The following is a 23,785-nucleotide window of genomic DNA, read 5'->3' as shown; positions in this document are numbered from 1 at the left end:
CGAAATAAAAACAAGCCTTTGAATTCTCTGAAAACCGGTTCATATAGGCTACCCTCGGCAAAATAATCAAAGGGCTTTGATAAAATCAGCCCTCGAAAAACCTCAAGAGGTATCAAATTATTCAAATACAAACTTGTGCTAAGGCACAAACAACAAAAGGTTCCCGATCGACACTAAACTCTCAATAAACCCAATGGGTAAAAAAATGCATGCCAAGGCATAAAGAAATTTTTACTAAGTCTTTTAAGCCGAAAAGGGGAAATAATAGCCATCACTTAGGGGCCATAATGGCCCGATCTAAAAAAGCCTAAGGGCCAACACACTTAGGGTTCGAGATCTTGTTCTCACCCAATCCGAATCCAAGGGTTCGATTATCCCGATCCCAAATACATAATAACTTGATTATGGCTCGGGGACTCACCATTTTCCGGCACGGGCCCTTAAGGGTCTATGCCCCAAAGTTCGAACCTTATTCGAACTCGACCATGGCAACTTCAAGGAAGCCATCCAAGACGAAATCTCGAACACACCGTTCAAAGAATGAAATTATTGCAAGAATTTTGTAAGACAAGAAACATTGAGAAGACATTCAAGGAAATTTTTCTTTTATATACTTGAAAAGGATATGTACAAGAAACCGATGAGAGGTCTCACAAAAAGAGCAATACAAAAAGAGGAAGAAAAATTCTATCTATGGCGGGGGCTGGTTTCTCCATGGGGAGCAGTTTCCTCTTCGGGCCCCTCTGCCTCCGGGATTGGCACCTGGCCAAATCATTACTCCGTTTCTCCCGGTCGGAGGCTTCCCTTAGCTCCTCTTGAGCAGCCTCAGCATCCCTTAAGTACACAGCAACGGTTTTATCAGCTGTGACCTTCGTGTTCTCGACCTCAGCCCTGGCCTCTGCAAGCTTGACCTCGGCCTCTGCAAGTTTGGCCTCGAGTTCGTCGATCCTTTTGGCCCGGGCCAAACTTTTTTCCTTAGCACCTCGGAGTTGGGTCACAGCCGATGCCAGTTTGGCTAAAGCGGCCTCTTTCTCCCCAGCAAGGCGGTCCATATTCTCCTTCAACCGGTTGCTGTCGGCCTTGACCGGATCGACCTCTCCTCGAAGCAGCTCGATCCTATCCAGTTTTGGCTACAGCTGAGACACTGAAGTGTTAGCCTCCACAGTTGGGTCGAGTAGACCATACCCTTTCAAAATGACAGTTACCTGCTTGTCTAGCTCGGCTTCATTTTTTCGAGCCTTGTCCTGGTCAGCCCGAAGGTCCTTGAGCTCCTCCTCCATTTGACTGCAAAGGAGCTTCAGGGCCTTCCCTTCATCCGAGGTCTTCTGGAGCTCGGCCTCGCATTGGCTCAAGTCGGCCCTGAACCTGGTGAAAGCCTACACAGAAAAAAGGAAATCAGTTAGGGAAAAAAGGGGAGAAGAAAAATGAAATTGCACGATAGGAATCAAAGCTTACTTGAGAGAAAAGGCGTTGAGCCTCTTCGAAGAGAGTAGCTGCATCGTTGAGATCGGCAACATCATCGACCCTGGTAAAGCAATCCCAGAAAGGATCTTCTTCACTGGGGACGCCTCTTAAGTCGAGCATGTGCAGCGCTCAAGCCTACCTTATGGACTCCTCAGAATAAGCCGGTAGAGGAGGAGAGTGACCTATTATCATGGCCCCGAGCAAATCACCCAGGGCGCTCTATTCAACTCTGGGATTTCAGAACCTGTCCCCTTTGGTGTGTCTATTGATGGTCGAGGAACAATCTCGACCTCGGGTGATTCAAGGGCTTTGCCCGCGTCTTTCTTCGGAGCCTCCTCACCATGAGGCAGGGTCTTCGGTTTGGAGGCTTGGAAGCTTCGGCTGGTTTCCTGGTTTGGCTCACCAGCGCCGATTCTTCGCCCTCGTCTTCTTCTTCATCGTTCAGCTGGTGGACTGAGTCTATGTCCACGTGAATGAGATTCCTTCTGCGTCTTCGAGTAGGACCCCTTCCATCTTGGGGGTCTTCGGGCTTCGAAACCCTTTTTCTCTTATTATCTTTCCCCGATTTTGGAATCGGGGACTCGGTCTCCTCTCTGGGCGGGGCTGGCATCATTTCAGAGACATCTCCAATTCCTACATTAATAAAAATTGGGTATGAGTAAAGTAACAAATCCGGTAAAGGGGAAAGCATCAAAAACTTGCCAGAAGAACTTACCATGGAGTTTGGCTTCCCATCTTCCCTTTACCAAGTCACGCCATCGGCGCTCGTCATACGAGGAAGTCGCATCTAATTTACGGACCCAGTCTTCGAGGTCGGCGACTTCATGGGGCATCCAAGCAACCATCGGGGTTCCACTTCTATGGGAACGACACTTTCTCCTCTGGGATGACATCACAGGTCCTCACTCGCACAAACCGGCTCATCCAGCCCCGATCCTCGTCATTGCTAGCAAAGAAGGCCTTGGTCGACCGGTGTTGGAACTTGATCAACCCTCGAAAAAGCTGAGGCCGATATAATCGGATAAGGTGATTGAGGGTGAACTCTAGCCCCTCGGCCTTGCTAGAGAAATAGCGAAGCATGATCACTATACGCCAGAAAGAAGGGTGGATCTGGCTGAGGGTGACCTGATACCTCTTGCAGAATCACCATTGGATCGAGGGGACCCAACATGAAGGGGTAAGTGTAAACACTTAGGAACCCCTCCACATGAGTAGTGATAGGGGTGGGCATCGGTCGGTTCGGTTCGGTTTTGAATATTATTAGTTTTGCCTATCGGTTATCGGTTTACAAATATCATAACCTGATAACCAAACCGATAAGATATTGGTTATCGGTTATCGGTTAATCGGTTATCAATCATTATCGGTTCGGTTATCGATTTACCCGATAAGATAAAACAACTAAAACAATTTCGCAATATATAAAACTGTCGAGTTCTCAATTATCATGAGGCAGAAGTCAAGAAATAGAGCAGATTTCCGTTGTCTTTGACAACTTTCTGATGCATAAATATAGGATTACAAAGGTGGAATGGAATATGATTGTATTGTTAATAAAACGTGGTCTTGTATCCTTAAGAACATTTAAACAGAAGTTTACTACTTAGGATTCTTAATATTCCAAAAAGAGAAACACATGTTAAAATTATAAGTGAATAATGCAACAGCACCAATGTCAAAGCCCATTTCATTTCTCATAAAACAGAATCTCCAAAAACGTTTAAAGACTAGACAAATGATTAGAACAAGATCTCAAACAATAGTAGCGCGCACACACACAGCACAACCCCCCCCCCCCCCGAAAAAAAATGCAGAGCCATAATGCTTTCAAACAAACTAAGAAAAAGATGAAGATGAAGCAACTAAAAACTTACACGCTGGCCTGAGTCTTGACGGGCTGACTAGTGAGGGCGTGATGCGACTGATGAGTGACGCCGACCTGAGTCTTGATGGGATGACTGGTGACTGGTGAGGGCGTGAGCCGTGAGGCGGAGAACTGATGAGGGCGTGAGCCGTGGTGAGGCGGAGAACTGGTGAGGATGGGCCGTAGGGGTGCGGCGGAAAAATTGAGAAACTGAGAAAGAGAAACTGACTTACTGCGAATTGAGAAAGAATAGGAAAAACCAATTATGAAACCCTAGTATAGTATGTATATACTTAAGGGTAAACTAGTAAATTAGTTAATTCTTATTGGGTTATCGTTTTTTACCCAATAACAGAATTACAAACCGAGCCCGAACCGATAACCCAATAAAAAAAAATTTAACCCGTTACCGAACCGTTAACCCAATAACTCAATACCGATAACCCAATAAATAATTAGCGGTTCGGGTTATCGATTTTACCCGATATATGCCCACCCCTAAGTAGTGATGCTCTCCTCGGGGGCGGGGATCTTTACGACGACCCCATCCCTCCAGCCATAGTTCTTCTTCATGGCCTTGAGATGCTTCTCCGTTATTGAGCAAATATACCTCGATACATGCTCGCATCGGCCAAGAATCGCGAGGGGATTTTCAACTTTGAAGTCCTTCTTTATGACACAGGGGCCGGGAATAATCTCGTGAAGGGCCGACGCTTTATCACCGGCCGGCGGGGAAGAGGAGGAAGAAGCTTTCTCCTTTTGATGAACTGTTTTGGAGGTTTTCGCCATTGATTTGGGTTAGAGAAAGCGGAAATAGGCGGAGCTTGATACCTTTTGGCCCTAAAAAGAACGAGAGTAACATGTAATGAGAGAGAAAGATGAAGAGGGGGAGAGATAAGGGAAGTTTGAAGGTGGTTTGAAGATGGAAGTAAAGTTTTTTATTCGAATTTAGGCCTTGTATTTATGGACAAGCGGCGACGGTTTGGCGGCGCTAATGGCCGACCACTACTGGTGAAGCATTTAATGTTTTGTGGAGGGAGCCGACGGGACGTTTCGGTCACTTTGAGCGCCTACGTCACGAGGATGACATCATTATCAGGGACTCCGGAAAATCGAGGCTCTAGTCGTTTCTTATCATTTTATTCTAAGAAACGCGGGGACTATCTGTATACGGTCGAAATTAGATATGCCCGATTTCGTGGGCTCGAGGGGTCGCTTCGAGAATAAGTTCAAAATGGACCGGGCTGGAGTCCGATGACGGAGAACAAGACTCGAAGTTCGAAGTGCTCGATGAACACCGAGGCCAAGTATGACCAACCTCGAGATAATGTCGTTATGGTTTTATAACAAAAAGAGCGAGATTCCCGCAGTGGCCTTAAGATTATGGCGTAAATTCCGGAACGGATTTGTACTAGGCGGTTAGACAGCTGTATAATACGATTCCCTACTATAATTAGAAGTGTACCTTATTTAGGACTCCCCTACTATATAAAGGGGATCCCAATCATTTGTAACGCATCAATCATTGACAAAGAGAATATACATACATTATTTTTTCTTGCTTACTGTTCATCTGAATTGCATTATTATTATTTTATTGTTCTTATTCATCTACCTCGGGGTTGCCATAGCTCGAGGTCGAGGCTTGCTTACATACTGGTTTGATTTACCTTACTCTTTAATTTATACACTTGATTCCTTGTTTATCAGTTAGTATTGGATTAAATAACATATCTTTAAAATCACAATACAAGTTTAATTGTTACTCGGATTTTAGGGTAGACAATGGTAGCTATAGAAAGTTAATAGCCACTAAACGATAGTGATTTCTGAAAATTCCTCAAATGTATAATACACTTGATCTTAGCCAAGCCGAGAAAGGTATTTTTAGAGGTGACTTAAGTTCACTTAATAATTGTACATCCCAAATAAGCACATATGTACGTAATAGCAGTCAAAGATCAAATATTGACATTTAAATATATGTAAGTGACTACACCTTAGGTATTCTCTTGATGAGAAAAAAAGATAAGAAAACAAGAAGACTAAAATATCATTGGGTGAAGGAAAAATGAGATAAAGATTTGGCCTTTACCCAATTTTCTGACAAAATTCATTTTCTCATTTAAAATTCATTTATCACGTAAGCTTACATTTTTATCTCGTTTTTCCTTTCGTTTCTTGTGGTATAAAATATTCATTTTCGCAGTAATATTAGCTTTTCAAATTCATGAAAAAATGGTTGTGATGAATGTGTAATTAGTCATATAAATCATGCCTATTATGTCAACACTTCCCTGATTAATATGTATTTCTAATTCTAATTTCTTTGCTATAATAATTCTTTAACTGTCCAATGAATGTCGTAAACTCGTAACGTCTGTTTATCTTTTCATGTGAGCTATATACACTTACAAAACTGAGGTCGATTTTGTTCAAAATTGAATTTCTCATTTAAAAATATTATATTTTAGAAATTTTTAGCTGATATACGATCAACGCAATAAAAGATTAAAAAAATAGTTTGAAAGAGTAATATCCATTTAAGTTCATTGATTTGAGGAAATTATGTTTATATTATAAATATTTGAGAGGCGATATGCCACCAAATCAAAATCAAGGGAGTGTAAACATAAGATATGTCATTTGATTCCTCCAACCACCCATGTTGTCTTGTTCTTTCTTCTTATTTATTAGTATTTCCCTTAAATCTAAGTTGGAAAAGATCATTAAATCTAGCTTTATCTACAAATAAATACATCACATCCTAAAATCATATTGTTTGCACGAATTTCTTTTTTCTATTCCTCACTCTTATCAACTTGCAGTCATTGATTTTTTCGATAGAAAAATCCTTTTTTCGATTAAGATGGAGGTATTCTAACCATCCCACCACAATCTTTGGTGGTGATAAAAGACTCACCATATATCGTCTTTTATAATTTTTAATACAAATAATTTTAATATGTAACAATAGTAAAACGTTTCTAACCTTTCTTATTTAATCCGAGCTTTGCAGTTCTGGTACATATTTAAATCTAGCTAGTTATAAATCTAATGCATACAATTATGTTTTCATGTAGTTAAAGTAACTTCTAATTGTCAAAATAGATATATGCCAACTTGTTGCCTAGATGGTTTTGATTATTTGGAGTTAGATAAAGGATAATAGATTTCAAACTTGTTTATTTCGTTTTATGTTATCTAAGCTTATCACCAAGAATTTGCAGTACATGGATAAAATATTTTTATCTTAACCAGAGAACTGGGGTTAATCCATGTAGGACGAAAAATTCTGGTAAAAAATACTTCTCTTTTTAATGCGCCTTATGTGACGTGAATCTAAATTAATCGGACTCTCAGCGAGTGCTAAACACCAAATAAGAAACCAATTATCTAAGCTTAATAATAATAATAATAATAATAATAATAATAATAATAATAATAATAATAATAATAATAATAATAATATGTATAATTAACAGTAGGAGAACATTTAATTTTAAAACTATTATGCTCTTTTATTTTATTTTTATCAAGACTATCATTTACGATTATTTCACATCTCAATAAAATTATATGATGGTTCCTTCTGAGATATCCAATAAAATGGAGAAATAACTACACATGATTATCTTACACAAAATTCCACACCATATTAATTGCACTTTTCCAATTACATCTCTTTCTTTTCCTCTTTTTTTCTTCCATTTCCCTCCTTTTTATTTTTTTATTTTTCTTCAATTGGCCCGACTTTGACGTGACGTCCCAAATAAGCACATTCGTAGTACAAATCCAAAATCAAATATTCACGGTCAGGATTTAAGTAGTCCCCACCTAACTTCATGCTCACAAAACTTTTAACATGTGAGTGACTACACCACAAGTCTTCCCTAAATACAAAAAGAAAGAAAAACACAAAAAACGAAGGGTGTGTTTGGTATTGAAGAAAATATTTTTCATTATCTAAGAAAAATTGAAAACTAAATTCCTTAAAAAATAAAAAGAATATTTTAATCGCTTCTAAAAATAAATAAATAATATAAATATATATATAGAGAGAGAGAGACACACACTCCATATTTTATTCACTTTTACCCTTTAAATAATTTTTGTAATAGAATTTACGAAAAACAAGTTTTATAAGTACATTTACCACACTCCAACCCCATCCCACGCCCTCAACACAACCCCCAACCCCACACGCCACCCGCCCCTGCCAGATCCCCTACCCCCATCTCAACTCCCGGTCCCCAACCCACCCCCATCTTGACGTGACATCCCAAATAAGCACATACGTAATACCAGCCAAAGATCAAATGATGAAGGGTTCTGATTAAAGTAGGCCCCACAGAACTTCAGCTCACAGACATTTAGCATGTGAGTGACTACACCATAGGTCTTCCCTCGATGTGTTAGAAGAAAAAAACAAAAGACGAAGACTAAACAAGCTCTCTTCTCTATAGCTAACACAATTCACAATTCATTTCATTCATTACTCTGTGTGTGTGTGTTTTTCTCGTGTTCACTTCTCTTTCTTCGTTTTTTCTGTGCTACTGAGAATACCCTCTCTTTCTCTATAACTTTATTAGCTCTCTTTCTCTCTGTACGCCGCCGGTGATGTTTATTTAACCGGCGGATTTGGTCGGGTGGAAAGTTCGATCGGCTGTAGAGTACAATTAGCACACGGCACCAGCTTAATCGCAAAGTCAAGCTCTTTTGATCGCGGTAAAATTACCTTTTCGTCCTCGATTTTGCCCTCGGATCACTAATTTTGTTAAATTTTTGAGCTTTTTTGTTGAGCTTTTGCTGTTTTAATTATGATTTTCTTAGTTCTATTTTCGACAATTTTAGCCTTTTCAATTTTTTCTTTTTTCTATAATTTGGAGTTTGCATTAGTTTTTTGTTTTCTATATTAAGTTGAGTTTGAAGGTCTTAGGTTACTCAAGTTAAAGGGACTATGGTTTTAGGTAGTTTATGATTAATCTTCTGAATGTAATTGAAGAAAATTTGTTAATTGATTTCTCATTTCCATTTCTAGTGATTAGCTAATTTGAATTTTGAAGGCATTGAATGAACTGAAGGTGATGAAGGATTCTTTTTTTCTACATGGTCTGTTTTACAAATTTTATTAATAAAGCTTCGTTTTTGGAAGTTTTGTCGTGGGTAGAGTTACTCAGTACCTGAGCTTGTGGGAGGTAGCACCTACTCGGTAGCAGCTACCCGGTGGAATAATCGAGGTGCGCGCAAGCTGGCCCGAACACCACCGTCATTGGAAAAAGCTAGTAATATTTGTGTAGTTGTTTTAGCTTATTCAATTTGTTAATTGCATTCCGACTTGTAAAGAGGGAGAAAAAGAGCCAACAGAAGTATGATTATAAAGATGATATTGCTAGGCTGATGGTTTTTCTTATTGGAGTCTACGTCTGGTAGGCTTCTCGTTACGCTAGGTTTATTTATCCAAGAAACTAAGAAAATGAGAATGAGTTATTTAAATAAAGAGCAAACAGGGTTGCTCAGTTTCACAAGACTTTATCCCTGTCAGTTTACTGAGAAGGATTGTGTTTTTGATAAATGACCTTTTCCTATTTCATGTTTTACAGGGCAGGAGAGGTGCGGTTTGATTGTAGAAACCCTCATGCAGTAGAAACAAGTCAGATTTGAAGCTTTTGTGCTGTAGCTGCTTTGTCAGAAAAAATGATGGAGGCTCCAAAATTTGCTGGACTTATAGACTTAAATCAAAACCTGTCACAGAATTTCTACCATAAGCTTGGTGAGGGGTCAAACATGTCAATTGAGAGTTATGGGAGCTTGCAGATGAGCAATGGTGGAGGTTCTGTTGCAATGTCGATGGATAACAGCAGTGTTGGGTCAAATGATTCTCACACTCGTATTTTAAACCATCAGGGCCTCAATCGCGTCCACAATAACTATTCTGTTGCAGCTAGCGTAAACAGGGGGAGAGTTTCTAACGGGTTGAGCAATGATGCCCTCGCTCAAGCCTTGATTGATCCTCGATTCCCCACCATTGGGCTTGAGAATTATGATGAGTGGACAATTGACTTGAGGAAGCTTAACATGGGACCAGCTTTTGCTCAAGGAGCTTTTGGAAAACTCTACAAGGGAACTTATAATGGTGAGGATGTTGCTATCAAGCTTTTGGAGAGGCCAGAGCATGATCTTGAGAGGGCTCACTTGATGGAGCAGCAATTTCAGCAGGAGGTCATGATGTTGGCAAATTTGAAGCATCCAAATATAGTTCGGTTTATTGGTGCATGTCGTAAACCCATGGTATGGTGTATTGTGACTGAATACGCAAAAGGGGGATCAGTGCGCCAGTTCCTAACGAGGCGGCACAACCGATCTGTGCCATTGAAGTTAGCAGTGAAGCAGGCTTTGGATGTGGCAAGGGGGATGGAGTATGTACATGCCCTGAATCTGATACACCGTGATCTGAAATCCGACAATCTACTGATTGCTGCTGACAAGTCAATCAAGATTGCGGACTTTGGTGTTGCTCGTATTGAGGTGCAGACGGAAGGAATGACACCAGAAACTGGAACATACCGCTGGATGGCTCCGTAAGCATCTAGACTCTTTAGCAGCCTTGTTAAATCTGGTGTCTTATTCCAATTTTTGAGCTTATACTAGAGCTCTTAAGCTTTTTGACCTACTCTTATGGATATGTTTTAGCTTTGTAGATTACTTTTGAAGTTTTCAATTTCTGTATTTTAGTTTTAAATTCCAATGCTTTTTATATTTGTGCATGTGAAAAACTAGCCTTTTACTTGCTAAGAATAAGGTGAAATTGTAGCAAACATATATATTCTCATTGCTACATGATATTTTAGAAATATTGTAGCATGTTGGATCCTTTTTTTGGCAAAATAGAACTGAAGTGAAAAGCATGGAGGCGATGCGTTCAAGACCTGTATATCCTTTTGATAGGACCTCATTATTTGCGATTATATTGCTGTTGCTAAGAGGGAGAAATTATTTCTTCCGATCAAACCTTTTAACTTAGTTATGCACCTGATGAAGGTCAAAGAAATGATCAGCTTAATATTCTCTTTCAATTTCTTTCCCTCCTTTCCTTTCCTTCTTGCGTGTGACTTGTAATTTGCTTCAAGTTAGTCGCGCCTAAGGGTGTGCCTAGTGGTTAATGAAATGGGTGCAAATCGCGGAGACTAGGGTTTAAATCCCAGCAGAGACAAAAACAATAGGTGATTTCTTCCCATATGCCTACGCCTTGGTGCGCAAAGTTATCCGATATCTGCGTTGATGGGAGATAGCAGGCATTCGGTGAAATAGTCGAGATGCTCGCAAGCTGGCCCGAGTATCATTGTCAAAAAAAGGAAGTTGCTTCTAGTTAGTTTAGCTGGAAAGGGTTCAAACTACAGCAGCTACCTAACTCGGTTCAGTTTCAGGATATGTTTGAGAGATATGAACCATAGTTCTACTTATTGAATAGGTAGATGAAAGCTCATTTGGAAGTGCATCTTCTCTCCTTTGTGATGTTGACCTTCCATCATCAGCTTTAGCATTGCCTCGTTCTTCAGAGCAGTGGAGTTCGGTTGGAATGTTATGGGTAAGAAAGAGAATGGGGAGGTGCGATTCATTGGATTTCTCTCTCTTTACAGGATAACATACTTCCATATACTAGGTTCGTTGCTGCTCGAGAAACTTGAAGAGGAGAAGGAGATAAGGGATGACAATTTTAGTGTCTACTGAACACATGTCTCCCTTTACTGGAAGTTGGTGGGGAAGAAAAGATTGCTATTGGTGTTTTCTTAAAAGAAATGATTATAGCCTCTAACTTTAGATTGATTAACCCAATTAGTGACTTTCCAGTAAGAGATGACTTGATATTATTCGAATTCCTCGCCTTTCTCGCTCTTGGTAATGTGGTGGGAGGGTATAATAGTAAGAGTTCTGTGGTTAATTTTTTCCATTCACCATTATTAAAGAAGGCTGGTGTCATATATTGGATTCGTGCCTCTATGAAAAGAGTTTATTGCCTTTATTTGCATTGCTCTCCTAGAAAGCTTAGCAATGCTTGTCCTAAGCTGGACACCGGACAATGTACTTGTCTACCCAGATGATGCTTCAAATGGACGTCCGAGTTCATGGTCAAGATCAGGAACTAGATGAGTAGTTGAAGATGTTATAATGCAATTGCCATAATTGCACGCACAATTAATGGTTTACTGCGTTGGGGTAAGGTCATTTGTTTGTTCAAAAAGGTAGATTCATTACACCATAAGTCAAGTGTACCTCTTTAAGCATCTTCGCTAGCTCCGAGTTGGAAAGAAGTTAAAACCCTGTTTTGGGTGAGGTTAATTGTTTTTTCAAAAAGGTAAATTGGTTACACCATAAAGCAAGTGTACCTCTTTTAGTATCTTCGCTAGCTCTAAGTTGACAAGAAGTTAATTCTTCTCCGAGATGTTTCTTGTCTCTGCTATGGTGACATGATTCTCCGTTGAGTTGCTAAATAGACTTTCTCCATCTCGAATACCATCTCAATCAATGAGAAGTAGAAGTGGAATATTGGCTCATTCTTCTCATGAACCCGAATCATTATTTTTATAACCGTGGTGTCCGGGTTAGCTTGCGCGCACCTCGACTAATCCATGGGGTACCTACTAATGCTATCTCCCACCAGCACAGGTACCGAGTAACTCTATCCTCCAAGACTTTGATCAATGAGAAGAAATCACTTAGTATTTTTGCCCTTGCCCTGCTGGGATCTGAACCTAAGGCGTCATGGTTCTCAACCCACTTCATTGATCACCACGCCACTTTTTTTTATTTTTATAAGTAAATCATTTTCTAAAACCTCCTGTCATTCTTTCTAGAGAGCAGTGTTTCTAAAGTGAAAAGCATAAAAGCGACAAGGTCCATGGAGTTTGATGCGAAAAGCGAGAAGTGAAGCACTCAAGTTATCCAAAGTATAAATGTATAATATACCATATATACAAATTTATAAATATTCTCGTGAACCTGAATTATTTCCTGAAACATCCAATCATTCTTTGTGGAGAGCAGTGTTCTGAAAAGTGAAAAGCACCAAAAACGATAAGGTCCATGCAGTTTGAAGCGAAAAGGAGAAGTGAGGCACATAAGTTAAGGAAAAGTAAATAATACCAAACATAGATAAATTTAGTTGTATAACAATCAAATTGCAATTAAAATAACTAAATTTAGCAACCAGTGCTACAAGATCTCGTGCATTGGAACCCATGGTTATGGACCGAATCCATTAGTATGGAGCATTTTCTTTCCAAGTGAAATCCCCTAGTATATGAAAGAGTGAAAAAATGCTTTCGTTATTGTGGAAGAAGAAGCCTTCGTATCTTAATTAATTTATTCGGAGCTATTCGAGCGGGATCCACTTTTTGGGGAATATGAGTCGATGCAATAACAAGAATATTTCTAGTAGAACATCTTTCACAATCTCTGGAGAGATGGTTATAGAGCGAGGGCTAAGTCATTCGACTCATTCACATCCAGATCATGAATGTTTGAATCCATATTACGCAAGGAGACATTGGTTTTGCTAATTCGAATTGAAGGGTGATATAAAATATTGTTGATATTAATCCAACTCCTCAAAATCAAGATTTAAAGAATCGACCCCTTTCTCATTAGGATCACTTTGTGCATCATCATTTAGAGTGCACACTTCTCTGGAGCGCATGGTGTCGTCTATGAAGCGATAATCCCTTGCTTCACATCATTTAAAGTGATGGCTTTGAATAACAATGCTGGAGAGATGCTATAAATGAAGAAACAATTCCTTGGAAAAAAATTATAATGATGCCATATTTGGTACTTAGTCTTATAACATGTGTTGCTCGACTAAATGCTTACTTTAGTTGAAATAGGCGTTTTAGAAACAAAAGTAGCACAAAAAACCGTTAATGATCAACTAATACAACTTGTGTTAATTACGGGGGAGAGCCTACACATGCTGTGGCTCAGTACTTGACATCTTACTTTTATTTTATTTTATTTTATAGTACTTTTACTGCCTTAGATTTTGTGCAGTTTAATTGGAAGAGGCATTGCTTGATTTTTTTTGTTTTGGGACAATTTAATTGCTTCAGGTTGATTGAAAGTTGATCGAATTATCACAAGCTGTGTTATACTGGTCCTTTGGATTTGCTTTTCCTGTGTCGAATGTGTGTACCGTGGGTGGGGGTACGCACAAAAAATTAACAAAAAAGAAAATGCATGTACCTATACCAGTATTGCATACATCTGATAGAATACATACTCACAGATGAGTCCACATAATATGGATCACATGCTGCTTTTATATGCTGATAATAAGTACTACTATATTTGAAATATCTCAAGATTTTAGATTTCTCTTGACCAGAACTCATCAACTGAAGGGGTTTGAAAAAATCCATGCATCAAATCTATTTAGGGCGCTGGGTTGTCCATATGGGCTTGATTTGCCAAGTCCGTTCATATGAATTAAGAAACATCAAATTAATTTTGAAATACCCATAAATACTTTAGAATATATTTTACATTTCATTTTATTTGTGATGAAGGCATTACATTAGAAAGCATCAAGGAGATGCAAGGTTAAAGGAGTGTGTTAGCTCCATTATAACAGATTAGAGGGAGCTAGCACAGTCCAAAAAATGATCGGTACTAGCTACTGGGATTAGGTTTGTCCTGCAAAATAAATTATGCAAACATCTAGCTTTAAGAGAGTGATCTGGAGTTGAGATTCCATCAGAACATCTTTGATTCCTTTCCATCCACACACATTCATCAACCAGATTTTCTTGATGGTTTTATTAACTCTAACTTGCATATGCATCTCTGATATTACATGTCATTTTATGTATTATGCTTGCATTTCTAGGTTCATGCATTTGCATGCCTGAGTATTAAATTGTTAAAATCTATGTTTTATTGGATAACCATGGAAATAATCTTCTTCGATGGCGTGGACTAGCATATAAGGTGCAAAATTAATGACGAGAAAGAAATTTTGCTTCAATTTGTTTAGTAGTTTATTGTTTTGCTGACATTCGGGGTTTTCCTGTATTTGGTGTCATAACCGAGAATTGGTATATTAATACTTTTGAGGAATATTTGCTAATCATGGTTTCCTGGGTCTTTAGGATACTGTTCTTGGAAGCTCAGTTATTTGTTTCTCGGGCATATATGGCAGTTAGAATTTAAACCTTAAATTAGATCTGCAATTCCACAATGTGGTAATATACTGGGTATGTTGTTATTGTTGTAATTAGATCTGCAATTCAGGATGAAAGAGAGAACAGGATATAGAATTAGCTCCCTTTCCATCTGCTGTAGAAAGATCACTTATCAAGTATCCACGGTAGATTATGGCTGGCATTTGTTCCCTTTTTTTTTGGCTTTTTTCCTACACAACGTTGGAGATGAAAATTGGCTTGGGAGATGAAAGTATATTCTTCATAAGCTAAGTGAGTTGGAGATTAAGCTTTTGTTTTCTTTTTTTGAGATAATGTGACAAATGGAGAAGTTGTTTTCATTTCTAATAGGACATTTCTTTTAGACATTAATCAGAGAAGACAGTGTTCATGCCTGCCTGAAGTAGTGTTGAAATGCTTGTTGTAAGAATGGATGTATGAGGTTGGTCTGCTTAGTGGTGATAATTTTGGTGATAACCTAGTCATGAAGCACCAGACCATTGTGATGGCGGATAATGTCGCAGTGAAATATAGTTCTTCTCAGTGTGAGAATAGACTAGTATGCATGACTTGCCTTAGGAAGTAGACGGATGAATGTGCTTTCTCTTGACTGAGTTTGATGTAATAATGAATGATGCTTACAAAAGAATGATATATTCCCAAAACAGTGGGGATCTCAATATCTGGTAAAGCTCGTAGCTTAGCACGTGTAGCCAGTCCTTGAAACTAACTGATATAATACTCAAATTTTGATTCCAAGTAACCTGAAAAATGAAGTTACCTTTCAAGTTTCCTCTTGAGAAACTATCTATTCATGTTCTGCAGATCCTATCCTGTTTAACTTTATCATTTTTTTTCTTGCAAATGTTCTAGTTTCTTCTCTATTTAGAAAGAGAAAAACAATGTTCAAAGTTGTTGGTGCGTGTTTGGTGGTGGACTGCTTAAGTGCATTTGACTTTGTTTTGTAGGGAGATGATCCAGCACCGACCATACACCCAGAAAGTTGATGTTTATAGTTTTGGCATTGTTCTCTGGGAGCTCATAACAGGGATGCTTCCTTTCCAGAACATGACTGCTGTACAGGCAGCTTTTGCTGTTGTCAACAAAGGCGTCCGCCCAACGATCCCCAATGATTGTTTGCCTGTGTTATCTGAGATCATGACCCGCTGCTGGGATGCTGACCCTGATAATAGGCCACCTTTCTCTCAGGTGGTCAGAATGCTTGAGGCAGCAGAGACAGAAATCATGACTACTGTCAGAAAGGCCCGTTTCAGGTGCTGCGTTCAACCTATGACTACAGATTGATTCGCGAAGAGGAAACTAGCAGCAAGATGTTGGATGGCAAAACTGATTTGAGTCCACCATGTGTATCTATCAGGCATAATTTCTTTATTCAGATAGAAAAAGGGAGATAGTTACGATAAGAACTAATTGTTTTTCTGTTGCTCTTGTTTTTCTCTTTAACTTGGATTTAAGATCTTGACTGGTGATAAATGGTAATAGGGGATATTTTGATGTGTATTTATGCATGTCCTTTTATGGTCGTGTTTGCTTAATTTGCTCAAAATATATCAGGTCCTGTATCTTATTTTGTGCCCACTCCCTTATTCTATGCCCACGCCCTTATTTTGTAGGTTACATTCTATTTGTATCTGTGCAGAACATACAGGGAACGGAGGAATACGATTTGCTTCAAGAGCAGTCAGGCACATCTAAGTCTACGGTAAGTGTGCAAAATTTGCAGAATCTGCAGTATTGAAGTATGTATACTTCTTAGAATGGATTGTTTTGATATTGGAAACTTCCACAGCTCTTTTTGCCCCGTTCCCCGCTCCTCCCGAACTTGGGGCAGGGATTTATGTGGTAGGATAGATGACTAGTCTTGAGCATCTTTCCTATAAATAACAAGGGAATATGAAAGGCGATAGTAGTGATTTCGTTGAAGTCGTCCCTCGGACAACTTTATTTGACATATTGACTGGCAGCTCTTTTAATATCCTGGAGTCAAGAGTCTACATTCCTGTGCTTATTGAGAGTTTGCTAGCACTCCATTGAGATCATGTAGGCTTAGGGTCATATTTGACTGCTGAGTCTAAACTAACAAAATTGTAAGTCTTTCCTTGTTGAAGCTTTTATTTCTCAGTCGTTCATTTGAAAAAAAAAGGTTTCCATTTGAAAAAGAGAAACTTCTTATTTTGTTGGAAGACATCCCTTTGTGTTCTTTCTTTTAGTATTTTTTTTTTTTTGGCAAAGCATTTTAGTTTGATTTATGAAAATAGGACTGTTTTTCAATGCAGCCGTTTGTCTTAATTTTGAAAATCTAGTCAAAACTCTTACTACTAGTGTTCGAAGTATCATTTTGGTTTTCAATAATTTACCTAATGGGCCAAATTATTATTGAAAATCAATAGAATCGGAATAAAATGCGGAACTTAATTTAGAACACTCATTCTAGAAAGGAATTTATATTCCTATGCCATATAGTAAAATATATTACCCTCCATGTTCAAGATTTGATATAATTACATTTAGTATACCTAATTACCAATTATATACCAATGTGTATTAACCGTTCATAATTATGGTACCTTATATCTCTCCTAAATTAATGGTACCGTATATTCCTCCAAATTTCCCCACGTTTCTCTCTCCCAAACCCACACTCACCATGTATCACACGTTTCTTTCACATTATTTCCTCTGCTAAAACCAGAGAAACGTATGTAACTCCCACCATTAACGTCCAATTTCAAGTTTTTTCTTCTATAACCAGTCAAAATTGAAGTCTATTCTTCAAAGTTCATACACACATTTACCTTCAGCTTCAAATTTTCTCAATGAAGAGAACAAACCTTCAAAGCACAGCCCTAAAAAAGCTAGAGAAGCTGATATACCTTCTTTCGATTTGGGTGTATTATCACCGCATTCACCTAAAAAGCATGGGAAATCTGCACATGCAATTGTAGATAAGAAGCAAAGTCTTTCTCCGCGTGAAATCAGGGCTGAAAATAGAACTAAACAAAAACATGATTTCGATGCTGGAGAATCTTCGAGGGAGATTAAACAAGCGAAAAGGAAAGGAAAGGAGATAGTGTTCGATGATGATTTTGTAGAAGATGTGCCTATCAGTAAACCTGGAAAGAAAGCGAAGGTGTCTCCCAGTTCAAAAACTCCCAAAAAGAAGAAAAATTCAAAAAAAGCCCCTAGGGTTAAATCTCCTAAAAATGTTCGAAAACAGTCATTGGTGAAGGTAAGATTTTAGTAATTTCTTCACTAGTTATTTCGATTGTTTTAGTTGTTAAAAATCTACATAATCTGTGTTTTTTCTGCTCTGTAGATTATGTATCTTCAGTTTGAAGATTAATTGTAGCTTTATTGATCTATTTAAAATTGTTGATATTCTGTACATTTTTTGTAGTTATTTTTTAGATAAATTGCAAATGTATCTATATTTTGTAAGCACTGTATTAATGTGAGATTATTTATATTTTGTGCAGAATGGACATTTTTTTGCATCCCATAATGTTGATTATGGGGTGCTTAGATTTCAGACATTATGTGATCCTAGCATTCCTAGCCAAATTAAAGAGCTCTTATCTCCAAATGGTTTGAAGCTATTCGAGAAGACATGCTTTGGTTATTTACTGTCATTTCCCAATTTATGCATGCAAAATCAAGCTATTCATCTTCTTATGAAGTATGAATTGATTTCATCCGATGCTTCCTATTTTTCAGCTGAGTTAAAGGTGAGAGGTTAAATTTTGGATTGAGAGAGTTTGCATTAATAACTGGTCTTAGATGTCATACCGAGGTGACAGACTTTGGTTACACTACGAATTATGTCAGTTAGATAATGAGCAGTTACTTTCCAAACAAGGTAAAAGTGGAGAAGACATACCTAAAACAGATTGTAACCAACAAAAGTTGGGTAAATGATGATGATGCAGTAAAGTTATGTATTCTATATCTCATAGAATTCTTCATTTGTCCTTCAGAGAAAGACCATATTGGGTTGGTAGATCATTTTAGGTTTTATTTGGTGGATTCCGGTCAGTACGAGACATTTCCATGGGGTATTCAGGCTTACAGACTATTGATTGAATCAGTTAGGCACAGGCTAAATCCTTTCGTTCATTCTTATCTCATTCGAAGATTCCCACTAGCTATGCAAGTATGGTTGTATGAGTGTTGCTCCTTCGTCAACACTGATATAGCTACAAGGATTTCTAATTCAATCCCTCGCATACTTAACTGGTCAGCTAGTAAGGGTCAGATTTGGTTAGCTGCAATTGAAGACAGAATGATCAAGCTTGAATGGATGAAGGTAAATGATTTTTATTTATGATTATACATTTACCTACACAATATCTACAATTTGTCTACATATTCTGCCTTAATCAAGCTAATTTATTTTTTTTCTCATCCAGTTCACCAACATAAATGAATCACCTGAAGAGCTTTCGGTGATTTCTTTGCCTGATAAAGTTGAGTACAAAATTGAAAAGGTCTTGAGGAGGTAACATTTATTCCTAAACAACATTGTGATGTATACATAATAGTGCATATGTTCTTTAATGTATGTTAAGACATATTCTGAAGTTAACTATGTATTTTTTTAATATGTAGGTCGATGAAAAGATTGCAGATTTTAGGAAAGATGTCTTTGAAGAACTAGGTAGCCTTCGAGTGCTAATAAATGAGTCAGTCAACACTGTTTTGCAGGTGTTAAACAATCAAAATGATCAAGTTGATGCAAAGGTAACATTTGAATTTTATTCATATTAACAAAACTATTTATGTCACCTCTAAAATATATATACTAACTAATATAAAACTTGCAGTTTGCTGGGAGTTCAACCAAAAATACTGACCAACCAAAAGACAATAGCAATCAGCAATTTTAGTTCACTAGTGGAGAACCAGTGCAGGCCAGCACCAGCAAAACAGGTATCTACAAAATAACTCCACTATATCTACAATTATCTACAGAATATGTACAAATATCTACAAGTTTTCTACAAAATATCTACAATTTGTCTACATTATATATACAAAATATATACAAATAAATACACCATATTGGCACAGCTCTACAGATTTAACATTTTTAATGAAAAACAGAACATGTTGAAGGTGCACTTGGTGAAGAAAATCATCCAGCACGTGTTGATTTATATACACATTTTGAAGGTGCAGTTGATGAAGAGAATGCAGGTATGAAATTGCATTCATAGATATTTGCTTTATGGTTCAATGTATGCAGGTATGAAATTGCATACATTGTGTTTCAGAGAGGGAAGATATGGATGCACAATATCCAATTCACGGAGTGACAGTAGCAGCTCAAACAGAACAACAAAATGAGGAAGATGACAATGTAGGTGAAGAGGCAGATTATGTGAATGTACGTGATTCAGAAGACTCCGGAGGTGAGAAGAAGGAGGTTACACTTGATGATTTCGAGCTGCCTGAAAACTTCTCCCAGTTGGTTAAGTTCGGCGAGCCTATACAAGATGAAACAACACTCGTGCATCAAGGTAGAACAAGGCAGCCGGGAAAGCATGCCCGATCACCATTTCTCCCTTTATACAGTTCTGGTGGCAGCACCTCGGTTGGACCTCAAATTTTTCACCTCAAGCACCCATTTACTAGTGTTATTGGTCAAGATGTAGATCCTGAGTTGTTGGATCAATTCAACAAGTGGTTATACCACGGTACCGACACAGGTTCAAAGAGGTTAGTTTGCACAATTGGACACTTTTATTCCAGTATTCATCTTTTACATATCCACTTCATTCAACAATTTTATTTTAATTTCTATTTGTTTATATAGGAGGAAGGCTCCGTACTCTATAAAGGACAACCAAATTAAGCCATGGTTAGATCTTGGAGTGGAAAAGGTTGACTAGAAGGAGTGGTTCTTTTCCCTGGCACACCCTGGACAAGTGCTCAATGACTCGGTAAGATTCAATGTATTCGATTTGTAGATATTATGTAGGTACTTTGTATTCTGATTGCAGATGCTTTGTTATCTGTTTGTACTGTAATTGTAGTTTTGTGTAGATTACTTGAAGATAACTTGTATTATAAAAGCAATCTGTTTTTGTTGCAGCACATTAATGTTATAATGTATTACTTGAGGAAAAGAGGCAAGTATGGCCCCCACAATAAGACCAGGTTTACTACAACAGATTGTTTGTTCAAGACTAGGATTGAACAAATTTATGAAAAGTTCCAAAATTCTCCTCCAGAAAAGAAGTTTTCTGTTGTCAAACCCCAGGACGTTGTAGCAAAATATATATTGGGGTATAGACTACTCGCAAATGTTGCATGGGATCAAGTTGATTATGTCATCATGCCCGTCAACATTGTAGAAAAATTTCACTGGTTGTTGGTTGTTTTTGACATTGCAGACATGCAACTTTATGTGTATGATTCCATGGTCTCTTCACGCAATCATCCTATTGTTGAATCTTGTGTCGACAAGTTTTCTGTTATTATCCCTTTGTATTTGTCATGCACCGATTTTTATGGGAAGCGTAAAGACATCAACTTCAAGAATACAAAGGCATACATTGAGAAAGCTGTTACCGACCCTCTTAACATTCAGTGGATCGTCGGAGAGATACCACAGCAAAAAGAAGGATCACTGTAACAAAAATCTTCTTTCTTTCTATACATTTAACCCTTTTTTTCTAATTGTTTGGTAAATATTGTCATTTTTTATCTTTGCAGCGATTGTGGTGTATTTGTTGCTGCCTTTGCAGAGTATGTTAGTCTTGGAGACTTATCAATTCCCGAGGAAGACCTTTCTGATATTGACCAACATCGTAGACGCTATGGAGCGCTACTTTGGGACTATGCTAGAAAGAAGCAAAAACATGGGGTAATTAGTGATAGTGAGATGACGGGCAAATTGGCAAGGAGAAAAGGTGCAGCAGCTTTGAATGAGAAAACACGAGTCCAGAGGAAGAAGAAGTAGTTGTAATGTTTTGTATGGAACATGTAGTACAATTGTTTAGTTGATGCTAGTTGAGAAGAAAGATGGTAGACAAGTTTTTGAACAATATTGTTGTGTTTTAATTGTAGCAGACTTGCGCTACAATTATAGTAGCCTTTGTTTTTTTTTTTCTTATCCAGTATAGTAGTTCAAATGGAAACATTCTGTTTGTTTTATATTCACTTGTTCAATTTTTACAGTACTTGATCTTCATTATTTTAGCATGTAAATCCTTTCCAACTGAATTTTTATACAGTTATTCTGTCAACGCAATAAATATGTAGTTATTTTGTTTTTTCTGTAGATAAGTGTAAAAATCTGTAACTAAATATTTTGTTGCTTTTTACATTCAAATTGTTGAATGTAAACAGTACCTGATCTATATTATTTTTAGCATATAACTTCTTTCTAGCTGAATTATAATCTAGTTATTATGTCAGCTCCAGTTATTGTAGTTTTTTTGTATGTGAATTTGTAGACAATTTGTAGAAAGTCATTAACTGATTGTAAAGGATGCTAGAGATAGTAAAAAAGAGGTAGATTATATATATAGAAACCATTCATAAACGAATCACTCTATGAAAGTATTATCTCGATATAGAAAAATCCTGACTAACTACATTATGATCTTAAAAAACCTCAACAATTACACATCAAATTTTGAGGTCCTGAACTCACCAACAATTTTTATGAAATATTCTGTTAACTACATAAAAGTTTTATTTCTTTCTGGGTTCATTCTTGCAAGATCTTTTGTTATGCCCTTCTCCTCCGCAGTTGCCACATGAAACCTTGTACTTCTTTGAATTTATTTCATTATATGATTTGTATCTTTCTTTTTGAGGTCTTCCTGGCTGGCTGTAGGTGGATTTACTACTTCTTCAGATATATGTTGTGGTACATTCCAATTGCTTTCATCAGGCAGGGGATTTACTGGTATTTCATAAGTACGCAATAGGTTCTTACTTGTGTAATAAGGAGAACAATATTGTTCAAAAGACTCATCCCTGTGTCTTAAAGCAGCCAAAGCATGTGGACAAGGAAGTTCATCAAGCTGGAATTGCCCACAACTACATCTCTTGTTTTCAAGACAAACAATATAGCGCCTCACACCATATAGTACTGTATGGATGTAGTCTGTTGAAGCCCTCACCTACAATTTCATCACAGACAAAAAAGCAATTCATATACGGTTAAATACAAAATATCTACAAATTATCTACATTGTCCTGTATAAATTAATTTAATTCAGTAAATGATCAGATCTTACTCTAAGCTTGTGCGACAATGTTCTGTTGTCATCCAACTCTTTGTTGAATTTAAACCCAAGGTATGTGAATGTACCCTTTGCTTTCAATAACTTTTCCTTCGTCCAACGTTCAAGAAGAGTCCTCATATACTCTAATAGTTCTACTATCGGCAGCTCTCTTGCATATTTTGTTACAGCATTCAGCGACTCTGCAATGTTTGATGTCATAGTCCAAGTTCTGTTCACCATAGCATGTACTCGAGACCATCTATGGTAGCCAATATCGTATAAGTATGCTTTAACACGCGGGTCAATCTCATCAATCTTTGACATCCTTTCATTAAATTCATCAAGCGTGTATGATCGTGCCGTGGCAAAGTACAATTCGCTTAACTTTAGATGACCCTTCTTGAACTTTGCCCTTATATTTGTCCAAATATGCCACATGCAAGAATAATGTGGCATGTCGGGATAAACAATAGATGTTGCCTTCAAGATACTCTCATTCCGATCCGAAACAACACACATATTTGGTCGTTCACCATATGCATGTTTGAATTGCTCAAAAACCACTTCCATGATGCTCATGATGCATCATTTTCTGAATCAACAACAGCATATGCCAATGGTAATATGGTACCTACATTATGTGGCAAATGGCAATTAATTGGCTGTAGGAAAAATGCAGAGGAAGACATGTACATACAAACTACAACTTTTCAACAATTTATCTATAATATATCTACAAATACTTCAAAAAACAGACAAACTATAATATTTCTACAATAAAACTACAATACCTGCTGCATCCATTGTACTAGCTGTTAGCATTATTTCCCTGTATGCTGACTTTAAGAAGGTCCAATCAACTACTACAACTGACCTACAATATTCCCAACCACTGATTGACGTACAAATCACAATAAATACATACAAGAAGCAGTCATCGTCCGTCTTCTTCAATTTAACTACAGACCCTGGATAAGTCTTCTCCAGAATATACAAATAACTGG

The 23,785-nt window shown here is 37.7% G+C and overlaps 4 protein-coding genes across 4 annotated transcripts; 2 read left to right on the top strand and 2 right to left on the bottom strand.

Moving 5' to 3' along the window:
- Positions 1-650: 650 nt before the first annotated feature.
- LOC109244819 (spindle pole body component 110-like) lies at positions 651-2,309 on the bottom strand. Its single transcript, XM_019411971.1, has 5 exons — positions 2,180-2,309; positions 1,755-2,097; positions 1,456-1,525; positions 1,206-1,376; positions 651-1,130 (listed from the first exon to the last, which is right to left on the bottom strand). The coding sequence occupies exons 1-5, from the start codon at positions 2,307-2,309 to the stop codon at positions 651-653; spliced, it is 1,194 nt and encodes a 397-aa protein (XP_019267516.1).
- Positions 2,310-7,770: 5,461 nt separating this feature from the next.
- Positions 7,771-16,111, top strand: LOC109244825 (serine/threonine-protein kinase HT1-like). Its single transcript, XM_019411979.1, has 3 exons — positions 7,771-8,056; positions 8,932-9,909; positions 15,492-16,111. The coding sequence occupies exons 2-3, from the start codon at positions 9,026-9,028 to the stop codon at positions 15,826-15,828; spliced, it is 1,221 nt and encodes a 406-aa protein (XP_019267524.1). The 5' UTR covers positions 7,771-8,056; positions 8,932-9,025; the 3' UTR covers positions 15,829-16,111.
- Positions 16,112-20,643: 4,532 nt separating this feature from the next.
- On the top strand, positions 20,644-21,643 carry LOC109244824. The gene is made up of 2 exons (XM_019411977.1): positions 20,644-21,174; positions 21,259-21,643. Exons 1-2 carry the CDS (start codon positions 20,651-20,653, stop codon positions 21,503-21,505), a joined length of 771 nt encoding a protein of 256 aa, XP_019267522.1. The 5' UTR covers positions 20,644-20,650; the 3' UTR covers positions 21,506-21,643.
- Positions 21,644-22,331: 688 nt separating this feature from the next.
- On the bottom strand, positions 22,332-23,351 carry LOC109244818. Its single transcript, XM_019411969.1, has 2 exons — positions 22,794-23,351; positions 22,332-22,676 (listed from the first exon to the last, which is right to left on the bottom strand). Exons 1-2 carry the CDS (start codon positions 23,349-23,351, stop codon positions 22,332-22,334), a joined length of 903 nt encoding a protein of 300 aa, XP_019267514.1.
- Between the last annotated feature and the right edge of the window lie 434 nt (positions 23,352-23,785).

This window comes from Nicotiana attenuata, unplaced genomic scaffold (genome assembly GCF_001879085.1).
Source record: "Nicotiana attenuata strain UT unplaced genomic scaffold, NIATTr2, whole genome shotgun sequence".
Classification (NCBI taxonomy): Eukaryota; Viridiplantae; Streptophyta; class Magnoliopsida; order Solanales; family Solanaceae; genus Nicotiana; species Nicotiana attenuata.
The sequence above is the reverse complement of the archived record's forward strand: the minus strand, read 5'-3'. Positions and strand labels throughout refer to the sequence as shown.